The sequence below is a fragment of the Temnothorax americanus genome, unplaced genomic scaffold (assembly GCF_048541705.1).
Source record: "Temnothorax americanus isolate GAGA-0224 unplaced genomic scaffold, ASM4854170v1 Scaffold148, whole genome shotgun sequence".
NCBI lineage: Eukaryota > Metazoa > Arthropoda > Insecta > Hymenoptera > Formicidae > Temnothorax > Temnothorax americanus.
This window is the reverse complement of record NW_027509284.1, coordinates 108,884-132,645: the sequence shown is the minus strand read 5'-3', so window position 1 is coordinate 132,645 and position 23,762 is coordinate 108,884. Positions and strand designations below refer to the sequence as shown.

Below are 23,762 nucleotides of genomic sequence, written 5' to 3'. Positions count from 1 at the left end.
CACAGTCGATTATTCTTCTCGCGCTTGAAGAATAATCGAGTGTGATTGGTCTTATTTCTTACAGCCTTACGATTAAAACTAAAACTTTGTTACGTGCAATGGCCTTTACTGTTACGGAAAAATATGGAGCCCAAATCAGACTAGCGGCTCGCGGCCGCGACTGCGATTGCGATTTCGTTTCTTGACCAATGAGAAATGCCCGAATTGCCAGGAGCTTCTTTCTCATTGATCAAGGGACGAAATTGCAATCGCAATCGCAGTCGCTGAGTTTGTACACCCGATACGCGCCATGGGACGTCACCCTAAGACTGGTTTCAGATGGAGCGTAAATTGCATATGCGTAACTTGCGTCAGCCAATCAAATCGTCTCAGCTACTATACGCGTATGAGACAATTTGATTGGCTGACGCAAGTTACGCCCCATGTAAAACCAGTTTAAGGGTGCGGTCACATGGACTGATATTTTTCGCGTAACGTGTAACCGCGTAACTAATCAAAAGCGAATATGCGTAACCAAAAATGCAAAACGCTTCTAATTGGTTACGCGGTTACGCGTAACGCGAAAAATACATGCTATGTGACTTCAGCCTAAGGCTGGAGTCCCATGGCAGGTATTTTCCGCGTAAAGGCCATCGCACACAAAATTGCATAGACTGCATAAGCATAGCATAAGACCGCTGGACCAATGAGCATCTTATGTAAATCAATATGGCGACTCTATGCTGGATGCTCATTGGTCCAGCGGTCTTATGCTATGCTTATGCAGCCTATGCAATTTTGTGTGCAATGGCCTTTCAATGAGCATTCAGCATAAAATCGCCATATTGATTTACAGAACATGACAGAAGCATAGGCAGAACATATGCATAAATAACGAAAAATGCCATGCGTAGCATAAGACCGGCTGGACCAATGAGCATCGAACATAAAGTCGTCATATTGATTTACAGAGCATAACAGAAGCATAGACAAAACATGTGCGTAGTAAACGAGAAATTCCATAAAAACGAAGTTTCAACCAATCAAATGCCAGTCATGAGCCTCGATCACCAAGGATGCGTTCAAGAAACACGCTACTAGAGCTGATGGTGCACTTTTCGAACATACCCCAAGATAGCAACCTATTATTTTGATGTGTATCGAATGTTGTGTTGTTCGTGTGAATACTGTCGTTTATTACCGAGCATATAGCAAATAAAAATATGGAGGAAGATCATGATAATTATTATGCGAAAAGAAGTGAAGATGAAGATGAAAATTGCAATAATAATATACTTTACAATAGAACTTCAAGAGAGGACGATTCTCTGTTGGTGGATGTTGTTAAAGGTTACCCCCATCTGTATGATATATATATAAAAACAATCAAGAGATTTTAAAGATATAAAGAAAAAAAATAATTCATGGGAAGAAATAGGAGAAATCTTAAATTCGATGGGTACATTTTTCTTTTATACTATAATATTACATTTATATATGTAATTGTTTTAATATATTTTAATAATTATAATGTATTTCTTATGTATAAATATAGTTGTAATGTGTGTGCATATGCGAGTAAAATAGATTTTTATTTTATTTATATGTATATATTTCAGCTGCGGATTGTCAGACAAGATGGGCAAGACTACGCGAACGATATTCTCGTGAGAAAAAATTACAAGAAATGGAAACTAGAAGTGGTAGTGAACATGTAACAAGATCACAATTTGCCTTATATGAGCAAATGAGTTTTTTATTTAAACATGTCAAGAGTAGAAAGTTAGTATATTTTACCAGAGACTCTTTTATATCTATATTACATTTGTGAAAAAAAGTTTATAATGGCTAGTCTATAATGAGTCATTGATTGTTAGTCAGATGTCGGAAGAGAGTCAGAAGAAAGTTATAAGCGTATCGTAAGGCAATCGGAAGTCTGTAATCGGCGATCGTAAGCGATTGGCCAAATGCCATCTCTTACGATCGCCGTTTACAGACTTTTGATTGCCTTACGATACGCTTTATCACTTTCTTCCGATTCTCTTCCGACATCTGACTGACCATAAGATATATTATGTTGGAATAATTTGTTATTTTATTCAGATCTATAACAAATATATCACATTCGACTACCAAACAATTAAGTCCGATCAGGAAAAGTGTATTAACAAAAAAATCAGGTGACTTTAGTTAATAAACAGCTATTAATTTAATTAATTTGGAAAATATTGTGTTATTGTTTTAAATATAATTTAAATTGTAGGTTCCTCAAATAAGTGTGTATTAAGGAATATTGGATCCACTCACAACGAGTATGATACAATCAACAAATCACCTGAAAACATGTTGAAGACTGGATTCACACCAGCAATGGAAGTTTCTCGCAGTTCCTCAATACATTCCCGTTGTTCTGACTTTCTACCCCATTTACATAACATTGATATTCCTGCTTCTCAGAAAAACATATGTAACCAACATAAAGCATGCACTATAAATCCTATATCTGCAGAGGAAACAAGTAAAGTTAAACATTTAGAATTGTATTATGAAAATACTGTACATGAATCAATATTAACACATTTAACATTTTCTTCCTCAGAAACATCATTAGACAGCAACAATGAGTTTTCTGCACTGAGTAGCCCAGATGAATTATATAGTGACAAAGAAACAGTCTCTTCAGTAGAATTTTCACAAACATTAAAACAGAAAGAAGTTTTAGCGGTCACAAATTTAAAAATAGTATCACCTAATAGAGAAATAGTTTTACCGACCCAATGTAAAAATCGTAACACATTATCTTCATCATTGCTTGTTGACTCTCCTTCAAAGATATCGAACTCTGCAGCACTGTCTGTACACTCTTCCTTATCAAATATACCGACAAAATTAGCAAAGAAAGTTAAACGCAAATCCACAGCAGATGATGAAATAGATGATTCTTTTGTAAAATTAACTTCAGCGGTAACAACTCATTTCGAAAAAAAGAACCAAAATACAATACCTTCTGAAGTCTTACAATTAGATGAAGAAGACATTTTTGGTAAAACTGTTGCATGCCAATTGAAAAAAATCGCAGAACCTGAAAAAACTAAAATAAAAGGGCAAATAATGAAAATACTATATAATTTGTAATACAAAAAATTTTATTATACATTTATAAAATAAAATTACGTTTATAAAACAAGTTGATTATACATTTTTACGACATATCCCTGTTGCGTCCTCTACGAATGTAATCAATTTGCCACGGCACTGCACCTTGTGCTGATGACAAATATTCACAGAGAGTATCCCTTTGAAGGTAAGCATGTGTTACTGCTCTACGTACATTAGTAGGTCGCAAATTAGTTGCATTATTTAAACCTATTCTCCATTCACCTTGTATAACATGTCCTATATTATCTTTATTGTCAACATAATTCGGAGGACAGTAAATTTTTTCTACATTAAGTGCACTATTATTTTGCGTCATTAAAAAATTATGCAAATTTACTGCCGCCATAATTATTACATCTACGTGCTCAGGATTCATACATATGCAGCGTTGAAAAACTCTCCATCTTGAGACAAGAATACCAAACGTATTTTCAATAACACGTCTGGCTCTAGATAATCGATAATTAAATATAGACTTTGCCTCACTTACAAAATGCCCAGGATAAAGCCGCATTATTCGTTTGGATAATGGAAATGCCTCATCAACCACGAAATAATGAGGCATTTTTATATCAGATAAGGGTAACTTAGAATTTTCGACGGGTATATTAAGATTATCATCATTTAAGCATTTCCCAAAATCAGATTGTGCGAATATACCACTTGCACTACCATACGCGCCACAGTCAACTATTGTAAATTTATACTGATCATCGCATGCAGCTAATAATACAATACTGAAAAACTTCTTATAATTAAAGTACAGGCTACCGGAATTTGGTAGTGCTTTGATTGTAAAATGTTTCCCGTCAATTGCTCTAAGACAATTGGGGAAATTCCAACAATTTAAGAATCCAGCAACTATTTCTTTCTATTTTTCTTCTGTAGGCGACTTTAAATATATGAGGCTTAAAACTTTTACTGTTATTCTGCATGTTTCTTTAATAATGTTGTAAGCAGTCGATTCTCCTATTTTATGCGCAAAGGCAATTAAAGATATTTGATCACCTGTCGCAAGATATCTGGAATGAAACAAAATTATGTAGCAAAACCAACATTTACTGTAATGATAAACCGATATCTACAGTAAAGATTTACAAATACCTGAGCATAATAAGAATCCGTTGTTCTGCTGACAATGCTCTCCAATTGTTCTTTTGTACGTGAGGTCGCAATAGATCTATTAATTTATAAAAAGTAGAGACATTCATTCGAGTATATTTGAAGAACATTACTGGATCTTCTTTTAGCTCTTGAAAGAGATGTTCGAAATCACCAAATTGTGGTCGAGCCGCATATATCGGTCGTACCCATAATCGTTTATTATTATTCCGCTTACGTTTTCGTAAAATTTTATAACACGCTATTACTGCGATAAGTGCGATATAATCGTCCGTGTCATCCGTGTCCATTATATTAAACGATATTTGAGGAAAGCGCTGTCCTGGCCGATTTAACTTTCTCTTTGGTAACAACTTAGAATATCGTCGCGTCTCCAACTGGAAGTTCTAGTTATTTAATACAAAAGGCCCTTCACACAATAAAGCATATATTAAGAATAAGAATAAATATTAAATATTATGCTATATAAATACAGAAATATCCTATAATAAAGGAGTGTTCCTATCTTTATCTCCCTATATTTATCTTATATTTTATTCTTTTCCATTGTGCGTTACGTTTAATTATTATTTGTATTTTTGATTCTTAATATTTAAGATTCTTAATATTATTCTTTAATTCTTCCTAATATGTGTTCTATTGTGCGCACTTCTCGTACATACTTCTCTCGCTTTTGACAAATGTCAATAATATTTAGGTTAGGAGGTTCTTCTTCAGTCTCTGATTGGAGTGAAGTTATGCTATGCGTAGAACTCTAGCTATGCGTACTTGTGTAGATTGCGTATTTCTCTTATGCTTATGCTATGTTATGTCTATGTTCTATGCATTTTGTGTGCGATGGCCTTAAAGGTTAATCCAGACAAACTTGCATAGCGCATAAACATAAGCATAAGAGAATTGATTGGTCCATATGCATGTTCATAAGGAAGTAGACCAATCCGTTTCTTTATGCATATGGTTATGCACCTATGCAAGTTTGTCTGGAGACCTTAACCGTGTAAGCAATTAGAAGCGTGCATATGAGTAACAGAAAATGCGAAACGCTTGTGATTGGTTACGCGGTTACGCGTTACGCGGAAAATACCTGCCATGGGACTCCAACCTATACATATCGCGTATGTTACGTGATATTCTGATTTCATCGTGACAAAATTTACGTAATAAATATTTGCGTAACCAATCAACTGTGACATCTAATGCTAGGTCTGCGAGTCGTAAAATCATGAGTCGCAAGAATTGACCAATCACAATCGAATTTTGCGACTCGCGACTTTGCGACTCCCATTGTAGACCTAGCATTAAAGACATTTAGTTCCGCGTAACAGAAAACGCGGAACGTCTTTGATTGGTTATCCGATTCGCGTTAAGCCGTGATCAGATTACGAATTGGGATTGAGATTGGATTGAAATTTGACTAATTAGAGCAAAGTTCACTAAACTTGAAGTTAGTTTCCTTTATTCTGATTGATTAAATTTCAATGGAACTTATGCTAGGTCTACAATGCAAGTCGTAAAGTCGTGAATCGTAAAAATTGACTAATCACAGTCAATTATTCTCCTCAAATTCGATTGTGATTGGTCCATTTTCTACGACTCACGACCCACGACTCGCATTTATATGTATATGGGACATTCTCTGTCAAATCAGACACCTCCCGTCCAAAAATTGGAGTCACCTGGAAAATTCATTCGGGGCTCATTTTATAGCTATACATATGTAGTTTTATTTAAGCTGTGGCCTTTTGAAAAATAAAAAATTTCGTGTCCCTACAATCTTTTATGACATACAATCTATTAATTTAAAAAAATTCATTTTTTTTCCATGGAGATTCAATGCTAATTACTAAATAAACCCATTAACACATATTTCTATGACAGCCGAAACTGTTTTATAACTTCCAAGTAACGATTTTATTTGTCGTACATACCTCGTTACCCGCAGACTTCGGCCACCATATTGGGGTCCGCCATGTTGATTTTTCAAAAGGCCACAGCTCAAATAAAACTACATATGTACAGCCATGGTGGAAAAACACAGGTGTGCTCATACTCGTGATGAATTTCATACGGTTCTGCGCAGATGCCAGATGCAGCCATTTTTAAGTGGCAGTTTCAAAACATTTAAGGTTGTACTAAATGACTTTGTGACATATCATGTGTAAAAAAATGACGCATATAAAAGGAAGAAAACAAGAAAAATGAGAAAAATTACTAACAATAAAAATAAGTACCTATTACATGTATATGTTTTTATATACTTTGTAATTATATCATATACGTATGCAATATTAATCTCATATATTTTTCAAATTGATTTATTCTTCAACGATTGTTCTTTTTATATATAAATTAAACACAAAAATAAATAAGTAAAACATAAAAATAAATAAGTAAAGCTGCGGTCTACTTGACGCTACAAATACTTTGGAGCGTTCTTCTTCTCCTTCTTTTTTCATTGAAAGAAAATAGAAAAGGAATGTTTCGAAGCATTTGTATGATAGCGTAGCGTAACTTATAAACGTGGATCAACGCACAAGAAACGTATCGGTTAGAGCCTCCACACAAAACTTTCCTATGGTAACGTAACGTAGATCAACGCACAAGAAACGTATTGACGTATAACGCTGTAACCGATACGTTTCTTGTGCGTTGACCCACGTTTCGGCGTTACACTACGTTACCACACGAAAGTCTTGTGCGGAGGCTCTGACATTAATGACATAACGCCAAATTCAAACTGTACAGCGGCAAGATGGAGGTATCTGGCATCAATTTCTTATTGGCTGTTAGAAATATATGCGCATGAGCACACCTGTGTTCTTCCACCATGTGTATAGCTATAAAATAAGCTCCGAATAAATTTTCTAGATGACACCAATTTTTGGACAGGGGGGTGTCTGATTTGACAGAGAATGTCTCATATATATATAGATATATATGTATACAAAAACTAATATAAGGCTGTCAAAAACCTAAACTTGGATCGCATGGCTTTTAATTCTAATTGATTGTATATCGTTACGATCCTATTTCTCTTATTATTATGATAAATATGATTATATCTATTGTCTTTACAATAAATATAATAGTTATAAACATACAATTTGAAATCCATTTTGTTTTCCTTCTAATATCTCCATCTAAAAATATAATAAATGAAAATATATAAGTATACCTCCGATTATAAGCTCAGCAAAAGTCAGTATCTAGTAATAATTGATTAATAATTTAAATCAATCAACAAACCATATTGTTCGTGCTGGTTAGCGTTACTTCTGCTAAAGGGACCCAATTTTCGTACAAAAAGCATTTTTGTAGTTCCTATCTTGAAGCGAAAAAGTTGTGAAATGTTTTATTTTTTTGATAAAAAAGAAAGATGCATGTTTTACTTTTAAATTGTGTTATCTCAGGCAATTACGTTAAAATGTGTTTTCTTAGGTATAATTTCGCAATAAAACTCGTATTTATGATATATTTGTTATTATCGAATATGTAATATATGCCTTACTTAACATGCAGAATCTCCTGCATGACTTTATCGCTAAGTTTATATTTACGAGCGCAAACGACATGGCTAAATAGTACAAAAGGATATTAAATCTTTTCAAATGCATTTTGTGTACTTCACACATTGAAAGAATATATATTTTTGGACTGTATTGTACGTACAAAAGTTATCACATTGTCAATTTTGTAATCGCTTCATATTACATTACATATTACGTACATCTAATTTTATTGCATCAAAAACTACAAAATACATTTTTGGATAACTTAATAGAGAATACTAAGAATATTAAGGAAGGAATTAAACAGAACTGAAGAGAACTAAACAGAACAGAATAGTTATAGATATTAATAGTATCACGCTTAAATGCACAGCCATATTGAATATACATTTAATACTAAACAAGGAATTAAACAGAATTACTGTTTCCGTCGAATAAACTTATAAATCTGTCGCTTACTTATAAAATACATTTGGCAGCATGCATAAAAAATCTATTACAAAATCTATTCCATTATTGATACACATACGAGGGTAGTCCAAAAAGTTTTGAGCCTATCGACTTAAAAGGAGACTATTTGACCGAATTTGACCAAAAAAATAATGTTTGAGGCTCAAAACTTTTCAGACTACCCACGTACATTGTGTTATTTTTTGTAGTTTATAGAAATGAATAAGTATCACGTTCAAATGTACAGTCATATTGGATATACATTTAAGCAACGAATTGAACAAAACTGAACGGATCTAAACAAAAGTTCTGTTTAATTCTGTTTAGATCCGTCCAGTTCTGTTTAATTCCTTGCTTAGTATTAAATGTATATCCAATATGGCTGTGCATTTGAGCGTGATATTAAAATCTATAACGAGAAAAAATGACACAACGTATGTGTTACAATAATGGAATAGATTTCCTTTTTATGCGTGCTGCCAAATGTATTTTATAAGTAAATGACCGATTTAAGTTTATTCGGTGGAAACAAAAGTTCTGTTTAATTCTGTTTAGATCCCGTCCAGGGTTGGGATTACGTGCACAATAGAATTCGATCAGTCGATTTCTAATGCGTTTCTGTTCTACAGTTTTCTTGGTTCATGCTTGTTATTTATCATAGGATTTTTCTCGTCCGATTGAATATAAATAGATTGAAAGTGACGTAAATAATATCGGCCGATGTTGGCCGATGACAAAAAGGCACGCGGTTTTCAGCTTAACATGTTAATAATATTGTCGCGAGTAATGCGACTATAAATACGCACTGGTCCTACCCCGAAAACGCGAAAAGCCGAGTTTATTTTAACAGATTAGAACAAGTTCCGGAATCGGCGGTGCTCGTCGATCCTTTACAAACGTCGGCGAGTTATCGCTCAACGCCCCGGCTGCCCTCGGCTCTCGGCTCTGCGAAAGAGTCGATAGCGCGAACTCGCGCCGAACGCTGAACGCCGCTAACCGCTTTGCGACTTGCGTCTCCGCGGTAAGTTCTCCTGAGATCTCCGTCGCGTCGCGTTGCCCTTAACCTCTCTCTCGGTCCACAGTCCACGTGCACAGTTAGCGCCGATAGCCGATAGCGAATATAGCGATGTCGAACGTATGAACATTGGTAAGGCTCGCTTCGACCGAAACGATCCGATCTCGCGTACGATTATGCGAATATATTACGGTATCGTTAACGACGTTAATAACGTTACGCGATTGTCGCCAACGATGATTTGTACTTTGCACCAGTAGGCGTGGTATTCTCTTTTCTTTTTCTTTTTTTTAACGATGACTTGGAAAATTTTTGAATTTTAGAGATATATTTTTCCGAGGTATCTCTTATTAATTTATGTATGGGTTATTCTGTAAAAATGTGGTAACTTTTGTGTGAATATTCATTTTTATATTAGGACGTTTATATTTAAATCCCTGAAGTTTGATTTACAAAAATTCTTGAAATTTCACTAAGAATCTGTGCTTATGTAACATTTTTTAAAATGTTTAAAATAAAATACACGTTTAATTGTTACTTTAAAAAACTGGTAGAATTTCAGAAAAATTAAAACCATATAAAAATATGCATTATATACATTAAAATAAAATTTTATATTTAGGTGCTCCCAGTTCTGGCTGCGGTAGGAACGATAGATGTTATAGGAGTAGCATTTAAAATATATAAATTTTGGAGTAAGAAGAAGAAAAAATCTGCGCCGATACTGCTGGTTGATCCAGTAGTTATTAAGTATATTCTACCTCTAATCCAAAAAGACATAATAAGTCACGATACTTAGGAACTTCAGATTTTGATTACCAACTTCAAATCATGTCCTGGGCTTGCCAATTGGTCAGAATATACATTTAACAGCAAAGATTGGAGAGGAGGTTGTAATACGTTCATATACGCCTGTTTCAAGCGTCGATGATCAAGGCTACGTTGATCTCGTCATCAAGGTAAATAAAATGGCAATATATTAGAATTGGCGATAATGAAAGAAAGTATGCTTTAATCGTGCGTGATTTATAGGTATACTTCAAAAATGTGCATCCAAAGTTTCCTGAAGGAGGAAAATTGTCTCAATACTTGAAAAACATAAAAATAGGGGATACCATCAACTTTAGAGGTAGACTGATTTACAAAGGACAAGGAAAAGTAACTATAAAACTTCTTAGGAAGGAACCACCCGTGGACTATAACGTTAAAAAGGCACGTACATTCGAGAGAGAAAGAGAGAGAGAGAGAGAGAGAGAGAGAGAGAGAGAGAGAGAGAGAGAGAGAATAACTTCTTTTATCGGCAGAAATGCAATTAGTAACCCTAAAAATAAACTGTGGATTACTTGAATCAGAATTTGGTTAAAGTGACCTTTTCTATGTTTCGTGAAAAGTACGAAGTGACATATTTGGACTATATGATAAACATTTCATTGATTTATTCCGATTGACGAAGGACATGGTGTATTATTTACTTCAACGACTAACGCCATATATAAGTGGCCAAGAAAATCCGATGGCAATTCGACCCGATCTCAAAATATTTGCAACATTAACATTCTTAGCAACAGGAACGTACCAACGGCCAATTGGACAAAATTTTCTATTTCCAATGGCGCAATCAACGATATCAATATGTGTTGCAGAAATATCAGATCTAATCTGCACACATTTAGCAGAAGAGTGGATAGTGTTCCCAACAGTTGCAGCTGACATACAACGTAAAAAGGCAAGATTTTTCGAGGCAACTATGTTTCCTAACACAATTGGTGCTGTAGATTGCACACATATAGCCATGATTGCTTCATCAGAGGAGGAGTATAATTATTTAAATCGCAAAGGCTTTCACTCCAAAAATGTGCAAATTGTACGTATGTTTATAATAGAATATTTTTCTCTATAAAATGTTATTCTACATATATATATATATATATATATATATATATATATATATATGTTTTTGGTATATTTCAAAGACATTTAAAAAGACCTATATACATGCATATATTTAGAAGCAGTAAATATTGATTAATCAATATAGCTACCTTTAGCAATCATCTATATCGTTTTTCTCAAAGCTATAAATGATTTAACATGTACGGTCTATTTTAAGGACATATAAATATTAATAGGCAATGGGTTGATATGAGGACATATACACATTTTACGTATGGACTATTATGGGGACACGGATATATAAAATTGAAACCTTATATATTTTAATCCACTTTGAACTCAGTAATATTACCTTATAGCTATAATTGATAACTATACCATATTTTGCATAATATCAACAATTTTATATACATGGGTATTTTTGAGGACTTTTAAAATAAATACACAGAGACAAGATTACCTTAACACATAAATTCATTCGCATATTCGGAGTGTGTACTCGTATGTGCATTTGCTTGTATCATTGTTGGTTATTCGAGAAATAGCAATTCAAACAGCTGTTTCAAAATAGCTAGAGGCTGACTGTCATTTTATAGTTTGATATATCAACATTTGATTTATGTGAAAACATCATATTTAAAAAGTAACATAGATAATAGATTACTTTATATACTAGGTATAGAGCACATAAAATATTAGTTGCATTAAAGATCAATCCAGACAAACTTGCATAGGTGCATATCAATATGCATAAAAAAACGGATTGATTTATTTCTTTATGCATATGTATATGGATTAATTAATTTTCTTATGCTTATGTTTATGCGCTATGCAAGTTTGTCTAAATATACGATATACCTTTAGACAGTGTGCCGTTTCGTGATAATACCGATAACCAATAATTATGGTACATACACGAATATGCATACACAAGCACGCGCTTCAAATATGTCCCGATACGCGCGAAAAATTTATGTGTTAAGGCAATATATTGTCTCTATGTGTACTTTAAAAGTCCTCAAATGGATATTTATCCATGCATATAAAATTATTAATATTATGCATAATACAGTGTAGTTAGCAATTATTGCTATAAAGTTATGTTGCTGGATTTAAATTGTATTGAAATATATAAGAATTTCAATTTTATACATCCATGTCCCCATAATAGTCCATATGTAAAATGTATGTCCTCATATTAACCCATTACCTGTTAATGTCTATATGTTCTTAAAATAGACCATACATGTTTAGTCATTTAAAATTCATATAAAATTATTAATATTATGCATAATACAGTGTAGTTAGCAATTATAGCTATAAAGTTATGTTGCTGGATTTAAATTGTATTGAAATATATAAGAATTTCAATTTTATACATCCATGTCCCCATAATAGTCCATATGTAAAATGTATGTCCTCATATTAACCCATTACCTGTTAATGTCTATATGTTCTTAAAATAGACCATACATGTTTAGTCATTTAAAATTCATATAAAATTATCAATATTATGCATAATACAGTGTAGTTAGCAATTATAGCTATAAAGTTATGTTGCTGGATTTAAATTGTATTGAAATATATAAGAATTTCAATTTTATACATCCATGTCCCCATAATAGTCCATATGTAAAATGTATGTCCTCATATTAACCCATTACCTGTTAATGTCTATATGTTCTTAAAATAGACCATACATGTTTAATCATTTAAAATTTATATAAAATTATTAATATTATGCATAATACAGTGTAGTTAGCAATTATAGCTATAAAGTTATGTTGCTGGATTTAAATTGTATTGAAATATATAAGAATTTCAATTTTATACATCCATGTCCCCATAATAGTCCATATGTAAAATGTATGTCCTCATATTAACCCATTACCTGTTAATGTCTATGTGTTCTTAAAATAGACCATACATGTTTAATCATTTATAGTTTTGAGAAAAACGATATAGATGATAGCTAAAGATAGCAACATTGATTAAACAATATTTACTGCTTTTAAATTATGCTCCGATATGTGCATGATTCTGTGACAAACGCTGCAAAAACTATTCTATTTTACTCATGTACATTTTACTCAATCTTTAAACTTTCTCACCTCACTGCAAATAATGTTTCTTACGTCTAATATTGAAATCTACATTCTATACAATGTATCAAGCATATCTTTTTTTGAGAAATATTCAGGTTCTTACAATGAGAATATTAAAATCGAATGATGTATGTATATACAGTAGTGCATTAATTTGATGGGTCATAAGCCTAGTTTACACCGATCTCTTGATACGCATTTCAAATAGTATATTTGATTAGCCAATAATGACCAATCAAACTAATTTACTAGTTATTTACTATTTAAAACATGTATCAAGTGATTGGTGTAAACTAGGCTATAGCGGCCATAGTAACCTGACTTATTGGCTGCTGGATCTTTAATAATCAACATATGCGCAGTTTATCAAAATATTAAAATATATATTGAGAAAAATAAAAATTAAAATGAGATAAATCAATTAGTATAAAGAAAACACATGCTGTTGCGTCTGCAGCATGATGTAAAAATATATAATGCGCTTATACTTGAAAGAAATTTCTTACAGTTTTGCACAAATGCCAGATATGGCAATATTTAAGTGTTTAGATCAAAAGTTATACTAATTGTAAGTGACTAACATATTTGTCTTTTGATCTCTGAGTCCTTAAAAAAAAACAGAAATTCGACAGATCATTTAAACATATAACATCACACTCAATAAAGACTTATAAAAACGTTTCTCGAAAAAATTAATTCAAATTGTCGCAATGGCGGTATCTTACATCATTTCTCATTGGCCGTTAGAAATGTTGCATACGCATGAACACATCTTGTATAATTTACATCATGATGTATGGTTTATAGCGGAAAACACAGACTTTTGCATAACACATAATGCATAACCATAAGAAAATTGAACGCCATCGCACACAAAATTGCGTAGCTTAGCATAAGCGTAACATAAGACCACTAAACCAATGAGCATCCAACATAAAGTCGCCATATTGATTTGCGTAAGATGCTCATTGGTCCAGCGGTCTTATGCTATGCTTATGTAGCTTATGCAAGTTTGTGTGCGATGACCTTGATTGGTTTATTTCCTTATGCACATGTATATGGACCAATCAATTTTCTTATGCTTACGCATTATGTGTAAAGGCCAGTTTCCACGCAATGATTAGTGGCGCCAATCGACTTATGCAAAAGTCTGTGCTCCTCGCTTATGTATGTACAATCTGGCATCAAATTCAATCTATTCTGCAGAGTTTACATGTTTATGCTGGCCACACACACTTTCCGTAAAACAGTAAGGTTACGGCCGTCTGTAACCGTAGCCGTAAGATTTGAGCAACGCGATTGGTCGAATCCTTACTGTTATGTCTTATGGCCTCGACAAACCAGTAGTGCGATTCTATAACTCGTTATGCGTCGTTATGTGCTCATAACAACAGCTGCGTAGCTTTTTTATATAGTATACCTGCGCAACTGTCGTTATAAGCACATAATGACAGCATAATGAGTTAGAGCCAAAGCACATATGATAGTCGTGATCGTGGACGTAAGTAACGCACAAACTTTGGCGTATCCTGATTTGTCAGGTCGAGGTCTATGGCTGGTATTCACAGTCTTCAAGACCGTCTTAAGTAATGTCTTAAGACGCTAATACGACTCTGTGATTGGTTCATGACATCTTAAGATTGAACTTAAGACGGTCTTAAATAACTATGAATACTGGCCATGACCGTCATATATCGCTACGCCATGTTATGCCCATATCACACTAGCGATTGGCGATTGCATCTACGTTTGCGTTTACGTCTCTTGACCAATCAGAAAGCTGCTAGCGATTGCGATTCGCGATTTCCGTTCTGATTGGTCAAAAGACGTAGACGCAAACGCAGACGCAATCGCCAATCGCTAGTGTGATACGGGCATTATGTGCTTTGACCCTTAGGCCGGTATTCATAGTCGGTTCTTATATTTAAGACCATTATAAGTACAATCTTAAGATGTCATTAACCAATCACAGAGCCGTATTAGCACCTTAAGATATTACTTAACACGGTCTTGAAATAAGATCTGATTATGAATACCGGCCTTTTAGTGCCCGTCTACAATAGGTGTTTTAAGCCTTAAACCCTAAGAAATTGACCAATCACAGTCAATTATTCTCCTCAAGTGATTGAACAATTTCTTAAGGCTTAGGGCTTAAAATACCTATTGTAGATGGGCACTTACAAAATCGCACTACAACATGATTACGTCGGGGCGCGACGCGCGATATTGGCTGCGTTCAGCAGACACAACTATTGAGTGTCGTTTTATCAATACGCTACGCTGATTTGCTCGGTCTAAGAGTAAGAGCCAATTACGTACTGAACGGTTTGTTCTGCTGAACGCGCCCATTCAATAGGGGCATCCAGAAGCACGACCGCTCACTGAACCGCTAAATAGCAATTGAATGTGATTGGTTCTTACCTTTGAATCCAACCAATGAGCGTACTGCGATGAGCGGAGGGCTGTACGTTCATTGGATGTCGCGCGTCGTGCGCGACGAAATTGCGCTAGTCTGCCGAGGCCATAACGGAAAGTGTGTGTGGCCAGCATTAGTGCATGTTTAGTATACGTAATTTTATATTTCTATATAAGTTAATAGATTTGTGTCAGTGATAGTCGGTGTACAAATAGAATAGTTGTGCAAATTAATCTTTTGATGAGTACTAAAATGTATTCATTAAGGAAACGTAATGTACGAAAAGTGAAAGAGCAAAAGCTATTGGTATCAGCCAGTAAGTATATAATCAGGATGTTTTATTGTGTTTTGTATATACGTTTTATTTAAACATATTATTTGTTAAATGTACAATAAGATCTTGTGTATTACAATAACATGGATTTCTTGTCATTGACCTTTAACATAACCTTGATTTTTGTGTTTTTATCATTTCAAGGTATGACACCACAAGTTTTACTAACGCGTTATAAAATGAATAAAGGGAAAAATGTTGAAGCAACGCGAAGGATAAATACAGATAATGGTAAGTGTCTTTGACGTACAAGTTTTTTATTTTAATATATAAAAAGGTACCAGGCATATTTCTAAAAATATAATATCTGTGTCAGATATTTGCATATCTGAAATATCAACAAAGATCGATAAAAGAAGGCTAATTTATTGGTTTCTTTTATTTTTAATTGCATGACACTAAAAATATATGTTAATTATTTTATTTTATTGACTTAACTTTTATATAATTTTTTAAATATTTTGCATAAAGTGTGCATACTGATAATTTAACTCACAGAGTGAAATATGTCGTCTATTGCAGGTAGTTATAAAAAAAAGGAATTAGATCCCGTAACTGCAATGACAACAAATAAGTAGGTATTTTTAAAATCGTAATTTTTGTATTCTTGCATGAAAGTATATATTAAATATTTTTATTTGTAGATGTAAGATTACTAATATCGAGACTACAGATAACGTCAACGTTATACGAGGACAATCATGCATTGATAATGTTAAAGGTATGTTGCTGTATATATATAAGAATTAAAATGTATTACTAGTATTAATATCTCTGAAGCTTTTATATATTTTAAGTAAAAAATAAATGCAAATAAATTTGTTTTAAATTGACATTGAACTTAACTTGATAAAGGTCAAGTCTATGCTTTTGATTTTATTAATGTGTAAAAATACTAATTCGCATTTTTATTATTATTTCTGTTTAATTATAATATCAATTAATATGTAAAATAAACTTTGCTTATAATAATGTATGTAATATTTTTTCATGTTTCAGACGATAATTGCTCTTCATCTGCAAACACAGACATCATATCTAATATTAATGATTTTGTTAGAAATGACATAAATGTAAACACTGACGTTAGTAATGATCTAAGTATTTCGCCGATAGTAACCGATATACTTGAAACAGAAATAATCGATAGCAACTTTTTAAATTCTGGTCAATTTTCTGATTTATTAGATACAGGTATAATAGTCTTTTTATTTTGTACAAATTGTAAATAAAACTATTGGGTTCTGTATTTGCTATTACTTTCCTATATTAGCAGATAAATTAATTAGTTACTATTTACTTATTGTTAGTTACTAATTAGCTATTTAAGTAATATATATTATTTGCTTATTTATTATGTCATAGATGTATCTTTTAATTCAATATTGGATAATAGTGCCAAAAAACAGTTTTCTTCAACTTCCTGCAAAATTCAAGAAATAGAAACAAACAATGTAAATGAGTTGTGCCTTGCTCAAGAGAATGATACTGAAATACAAGGTATTAGAGTTGTATTACATGTTGTTATTTTAATTTGTATGATTATTTTCTAATGTGCTTATACTTATTATTTTATATTTTTTTCTTGAAATAGAGAAAGATTTTGAAAGTGATCCTGATAATGTACAAAGTGAATATTCGTCAGCTGCGAGTGATTCTGAAGAAACAGAGAAACCAGAACATGAAGATAACAACAAATGTAAAGAACAGATTTCTAGCACACAAAATAATGATTCGACGATATCTACAACTTCCTGCAAAATTCAAGAAATGGAAACAAACAATGTAAACGAGTTGTGCCTTGCTCAAGAGAATGATACTGAAATACAAGGTATTAGAGTTGTATTACATGTTGTTATTTTAATTTGTATGATTATTTTCTAAAATGTGCTTATACTTATTATTTTATATTTTTTTTCTTGAAATAGAGAAAGATTTTGAAAGTGATCCTGATTATGTACAAAGTGAATATTCGTCAGCTGCGAGTGATTCTGAGGAAACAGAGAAATCAGAACATGAAGATAACAACAAATGTAAAGAACAGATTTCTAGCACACAAAATAATGATTCGACGATATCTACAGGCATGGATGTTAGTAATATTGAGGGGTGTGAAACTCGGCAAGATGAGCAAACGGTAGTACCTACAAAACGTGCTGGCACAAAAAAATATATGTGTGTGTTCTGTCACAAAATGCAAGCAAAAATTGCTCGACATTTTGAATTAGTCCATTCTAAGGAACCTGATGTTCAAAAGTTCAAATATTTACCTAAGGGTTGTAGCGAAAGAAGAAAGATCATCGATACTTTAAGAAAAAAAGGAAATTTTAAATTCAACATTGAAAAACAATATGAAGATCAGGGTTTTATTCCATGTAGACGAGCAAGAGAAAATCAACCTAAGATTCTTAACAATTATTTGGCATGTGGGAATTGCAAGAGTCATTATTTAAAATCGACAATAAGACATCATTTCAAAAAATGTACAGGTCGGAGAGGAGAAAAAAGTCGCATCGTTAAAGTAATGGGTCGGAGGATAGAAGGCAAATGTCTCAAAGAAGCTGATGAGAAAGTACGGCGATTACTATTACCAGCAATGAGATCTGATGACGTAACGCGTAATATTCGTTACGATAGTTTATTACTATTATATGCAAATTTCCAGTGCAAAAAATATAGGCACTCATCGCATCATTTACAAATGATTCGAGCTTGATTGCGGCTTGTAAGTCGCCTATTGATAGCGATGAGAAATATTAATAATGATATAACGTCTTTTACTTCTATTTACGACCCAAAATATTACGATACTTTTTTAGATGCCGTAAATATTGTTGCACAATATAACAAAGAAAAAGATACCTATGAAAAGCCTGCCATTGCATCTAATCTTGGTACTTACGTGAAGTATATTGGCGAACTTTTAATAACAAAATGCATAAAAGACCATAATGATAGCATGAAAACAAACGCGAAAAACTTTTTAAAGCTATTAACCGTTGATTATGGAGCAAGTGTTAACAAAACCGTAGTCGAATCTCAAACTCAATTTAGAAGACAAAAAATTACAAAACTTCCTACAATAGAGGACATACAAAAATTGCGAGCTTATCTATTAAAAGTACAAAAAGAATCGTACAATAATTTGAAAAGGAAATTTTCATTATCTGCTTGGATTTCTCTTGGAGAAGCTACTTTGACATCAATACAGTTATTTAACCGCCGCCGGCCAGGAGAAACTGAGCGAATATTAATTTCTGATTTCAAAAATTACGAAAGAATTAATGACAATATTGATACGTTCAGTGGATTATCTACAGATAAAAAAGAACAGGCACAAAAATATGTACGCTTTTGTATACGTGGAAAATTAGGAAGAACTGTTCCCGTAATACTAGATGAACTAAATTTGGAATGTGCACAAACGTTTTTACAGTTAAGAAATAAAGCCAAAGTACACTCGAAAAATCCTTACTTATTTGGTATTCCAGGACATGACAAAATTATTGATAGACATTTATGTGCATATCGAGTCATGTTGCGTTTTGCTAAAGAGAGCGGAACTGAATTTCCTGATACATTACGTGGTACTACACTCAGAAAACATATAGCCACTATGGGAATTACTCTTAATTTAACGGACAATCAGATTACAGATCTGGCCAATTTCATGGGCCATCATGAAAAAATTCACAAGGAAGTATATAGAAAGCCAGTAATAGTTAAAGATATTACAGAAGTCTCACAACTTCTAGAAGCTGCACAAGGCGTGAGAGATGCAGCGAACAATTTGATTGATGAAAGCGACAGCGAGGCTGAAAGTGATGTAAGCACAGAAATCACAGAGAATAATGAAATATCTGAAGAAATTAGTTGTTTGCAACAATCAAGTGATAGTGAGTATAAAACTTATTTTTAAAATATACAGATTGCTTTTTTCTGATTTTAATATGTTTTTAATGCAGGTTCATTATCTAGCCCAGTGTATAAAAAGCGTACACAAACTGAAATAAAAGCGGTACAAAAAAAACGTAGATCAGGAGGTAAGGATCTAATTTACCATGTACATTCGACCAATAAGCCAATAATGTGTTACTTGATATTATAATCACAAAGTAAAAAGAATTTATGTATGATTTGTGAAAATGCGTTTAATTTTTTTTGTGCAGATGCATTTACGGCACCTGTTAAACGATCAACTTGGGAACCAGATGAGAAAAAAGTTACAATAGACGCATTTGGAGAAAAATTACAAACTGATACACTAATAACTGGAAAAGAAATGCAGGATCTTATATCTAGTACTCCGTGTCTGGCTAATAAAAAACGAACAGTTGCACAAATGAGAACATGGTTACACACGCAAAAAAAGAAATTAAATAATGTTTAAAACTATCCATCACAAAAATTATCACAATATTTTTTTACATTTAAAAAAATAATTCAATATTAAAACTTTAATTTGGATTTCAATTAAAAATAAATCCTTACATTTGATTTTCATATTGTAATAATTATAGTTTCTATGTCTGTTGTTTTTTAAGTTTACAAGAAACATTGCACGAGGTGAATATTAAACTTTAATTTAAACTTTAATTAAAAATAATTACTTATATGTGATTTTCATAAATGTGATAATTATTGTATGATAATTATAATTTTTATGTTTGTTGTTTTTTGAGTTTAAACGTTGCACGAGATAACAGACTGAACTTTTAATTTAACGTATTTTAAATATAACGCAATAAGCTATATACTATAAGAGAAAATATTTTTATTTATAATTACTTATATGTGATTTTCATAAATGTGATAATTATTGTATGATAATTATAATTTTTATGTTTGTTGTTTTTTTAGTTTAAACGTTGCACGAGATAACAGACTGAACTTTTAATTTAATGTATTTTAAATATAACGCAATAAGCTATATACTATAAGAGAAAATATTTTTATTTAAGATGTTTTCTGTATTGAAAATATGTTAAAAAGGCACTATAAGATAGATATGTTGTATAATGTAGACACAAGCTTTTTATGAAGATTTATTTTGTAAAAAAGTTTTATGTTTATATATTATATGTATATATACATATTATACAATTTAAGTTACATAAGTGCCATATATTTTTCATAAGTTTAGTATATCTTTCATTTATTATATTTTTTATTAGTAACCTATATAAGAAGAAAGTGTAACGTGTTTTTATGCTTATTTTCATTTTTTACTGTAATCTTACTTAATATCTTTATTAAAAATGTTTCAAAATAAAAATATCTAAAAGTACCTTGTTTTTCCCTTCTACATTACAATCACACATTGTGCGTGTATACTTAAAAAATATATGGCGACACATACGTTGCTGCAAATTAATTTCATATTTTGATAAAAAGATAAAACCAATATGTATATACAGAAATAAGGATTCTTACTACAGCTGCTAATAGAACATTTATAATATGTAACTACATGTAAATTTATAAAAGAAATGTATATTAATATCAACAAGTGATAAAACATAGTAAAAAATGCAATGCAATACACTTGCGCACTATTTTTTTGTTTATTTGCTGCAGACACCACATACTTTCGTTGTTGGGCTGTTACAATTTCTTCTCATTGTCAGACATTTGTTGCCGTTTAAACTAAATACGATTGAGAACAGTTTCTTTTTGCTAATCAGAAATTGATTATTTCTGTAAACATTACAAAATTACATTACCTTTACATAATTTTTGCAGTACAAAAACAAAATTTGTTGGTACCAATGAGAATAAACAAACAAAAAAGAATATATAAAATTGCAAAAATACAATGTCTGTTAAGTTAGCATCTCTCCTACAAAAACTATCTGTATTTTAACTGGTTCTTTACTCTTGTACATATGGGATGCTCACGTTCGGGTCGGCCAAAGGAGATAAGCACGAAAATTTTATTGTGCATATTTCGGGAAGTTAAGCCAGCACCCCCACTTTCAATTGCGATTTCCCGCGAAACCGCTTGAGCACAAAGATCGTGAATAGAGCACATAATTAGCACATAAAAAGCACTTAATTTCTGTATACGTGTTATTCCGGTTTTTTGTAGGAAAGGTGCTAACTTAACATAAGACATAAAAATACATGGTTGGTAAATTTTGAGAACAGTAATAATAAATTAAAACAGAATTTATAATATAATCAAGTAAGGAAGGATGGGCAATAAGAGCCAAGCGCCGTAAATAATGCGCAATCAAATTATCGTAACGATATATATTATAATAAAACGGACGTTTCGACATTTTTTTGTGTCTTCTTCAGCGTTAATACATAAATTCTACGAAGTTGATCTGTGAGAGACAGTCAAGCGCAATCAAAATTTACGACGGTAAAACATAAAGCTGAATAAAACCGGAGCAGTAAACGCGTGAACCATAAGGTGTAAATTGAAAATAAAAGCTATGAGCCATACAGGTGCAGTCAACAAGTAAAAACAAAAGATGTAACTCAAAATAAAATTTATAATAAACTGTAAGTCAGGCATAACTATATAGTCTGCCGAACGTCTGTATGGTTTTCATCTTACATTTCTTGTTCTATCCGTTGACTGCGCCTGACTTACAGTTTATTATGAATTTTATTTTGAGTTACATCTTTTGTTTTTACTTGTTGACTGCACCTGTGTGGCTCATAGCTTTTATTTTCAATTTACACCTTATGGTTCACGCGTTTACTGCTCCGGTTTTATTCAGCTTTTATGTTTTACCGTTGTAAATTTTGATTGCGCTTGACTGTCTCTCACAGATCAACGTCGTCGAATTTATGTATTAAAGCTGAAGAAGACACAAAAAAAATGTCGAAACGTCCGTTTTATTATAATATATATTGTTACGATAATTTGATTGCGCATTATTTACGGCGCTTGGCTCCTATTGCCTATACTTCCGTACTTGATTATTTAGGAGAGCCTACTTTTATTTAATTTATATTATAATATGATATATATATATATTTCTTACGATTTTTGTGCAGTTTTTTTTCATTAATTATTTTTAGTTTATTTGTTTGTATATCAATGATAATTAAAGAAACATATATATAGTTAAAGAATATACGGCTTGTACATCTTGAAGTCGGATTAATAAATTAAAACGTAGTTTGTAATACGATAAGCTTTATTTTTATACAATCACTCCTTTTTGATAATTTTTAATAAATTTTTGTAATTTTTAGTAAACTCTTGTATAACTTAATACTGATTAGAACAATAAAAATGAGTGTAAAATAAAAAAATACACGGTTGGTATATATTGAGGACATATGCTAATAATTTAAACCAGGTTATGTAATACACTAATACAATAATCTCTTGATTTTCCTGTCCATTTTATGTCTGTTTATTAAATATTTTCAATACAATTTTTCGTATTCTTATAGAGGTGATTTAGAAATATAAAAGTAGGAAATACAGACATATGCACATATATATTTCGAGGACATATATTAGCAAATTAATATAAAGATTGGATTATTATATAATTTAGTTTTCTTGCAGGTTTACTGTTGATAGAATTCATTTTCTTTGCTTTGACTTGGTAAAAATAAAGTAAACACTATTAAAGTAGCAAAAGTATTTGGCACATTTTGCGTTCTTAAAATATACCAAATACATCTTAATATTAAAATGTATTTGGTCTATTATAAGGACTTTTTTCTTGGCAAATTTTATGTCTTTGATTTTTACCAACCAAAAAACTTGTAATTTTAAGGACAGTCCTCAAAATATACCAAATTGAAAAAA

General features: G+C 32.1%; 1 protein-coding gene, 1 long non-coding RNA gene and 1 pseudogene across 4 annotated transcripts; 2 read left to right on the top strand and 1 right to left on the bottom strand.

Moving 5' to 3' along the window:
• The first annotated feature begins 977 nt into the window (after positions 1-977).
• Positions 978-3,160, top strand: LOC143894925 (uncharacterized; annotated as a pseudogene). The gene is made up of 5 exons (XR_013256203.1): positions 978-1,438; positions 1,599-1,761; positions 2,083-2,159; positions 2,243-2,497; positions 2,579-3,160. The product of XR_013256203.1 is annotated as an uncharacterized LOC143894925 (transcript).
• LOC143894926 (uncharacterized) lies at positions 3,105-5,065 on the bottom strand. Of its 2 annotated transcripts, none has more exons than XR_013256205.1 (3): positions 4,478-5,065; positions 4,243-4,390; positions 3,105-4,160 (listed from the first exon to the last, which is right to left on the bottom strand). It is a non-coding gene; the product is annotated as an uncharacterized LOC143894926 (long non-coding RNA). The 2 variants fall into 2 exon arrangements; XR_013256204.1 differs by having other exon boundaries at positions 4,243-4,318; positions 4,478-5,062.
• Positions 5,066-11,158: 6,093 nt separating this feature from the next.
• LOC143894923 (uncharacterized) lies at positions 11,159-21,410 on the top strand. The gene is given in 10 exon segments (XM_077401602.1): positions 11,159-15,964; positions 16,127-16,213; positions 16,505-16,556; positions 16,627-16,703; positions 16,982-17,176; positions 17,348-17,482; positions 17,577-17,813; positions 17,911-19,878; positions 19,948-20,025; positions 20,152-21,410. Coding segments are annotated over 10 exon segments (3,126 nt in total). The 5' UTR covers positions 11,159-15,888; the 3' UTR covers positions 20,373-21,410.
• Positions 21,411-23,762: the final 2,352 nt, after the last annotated feature.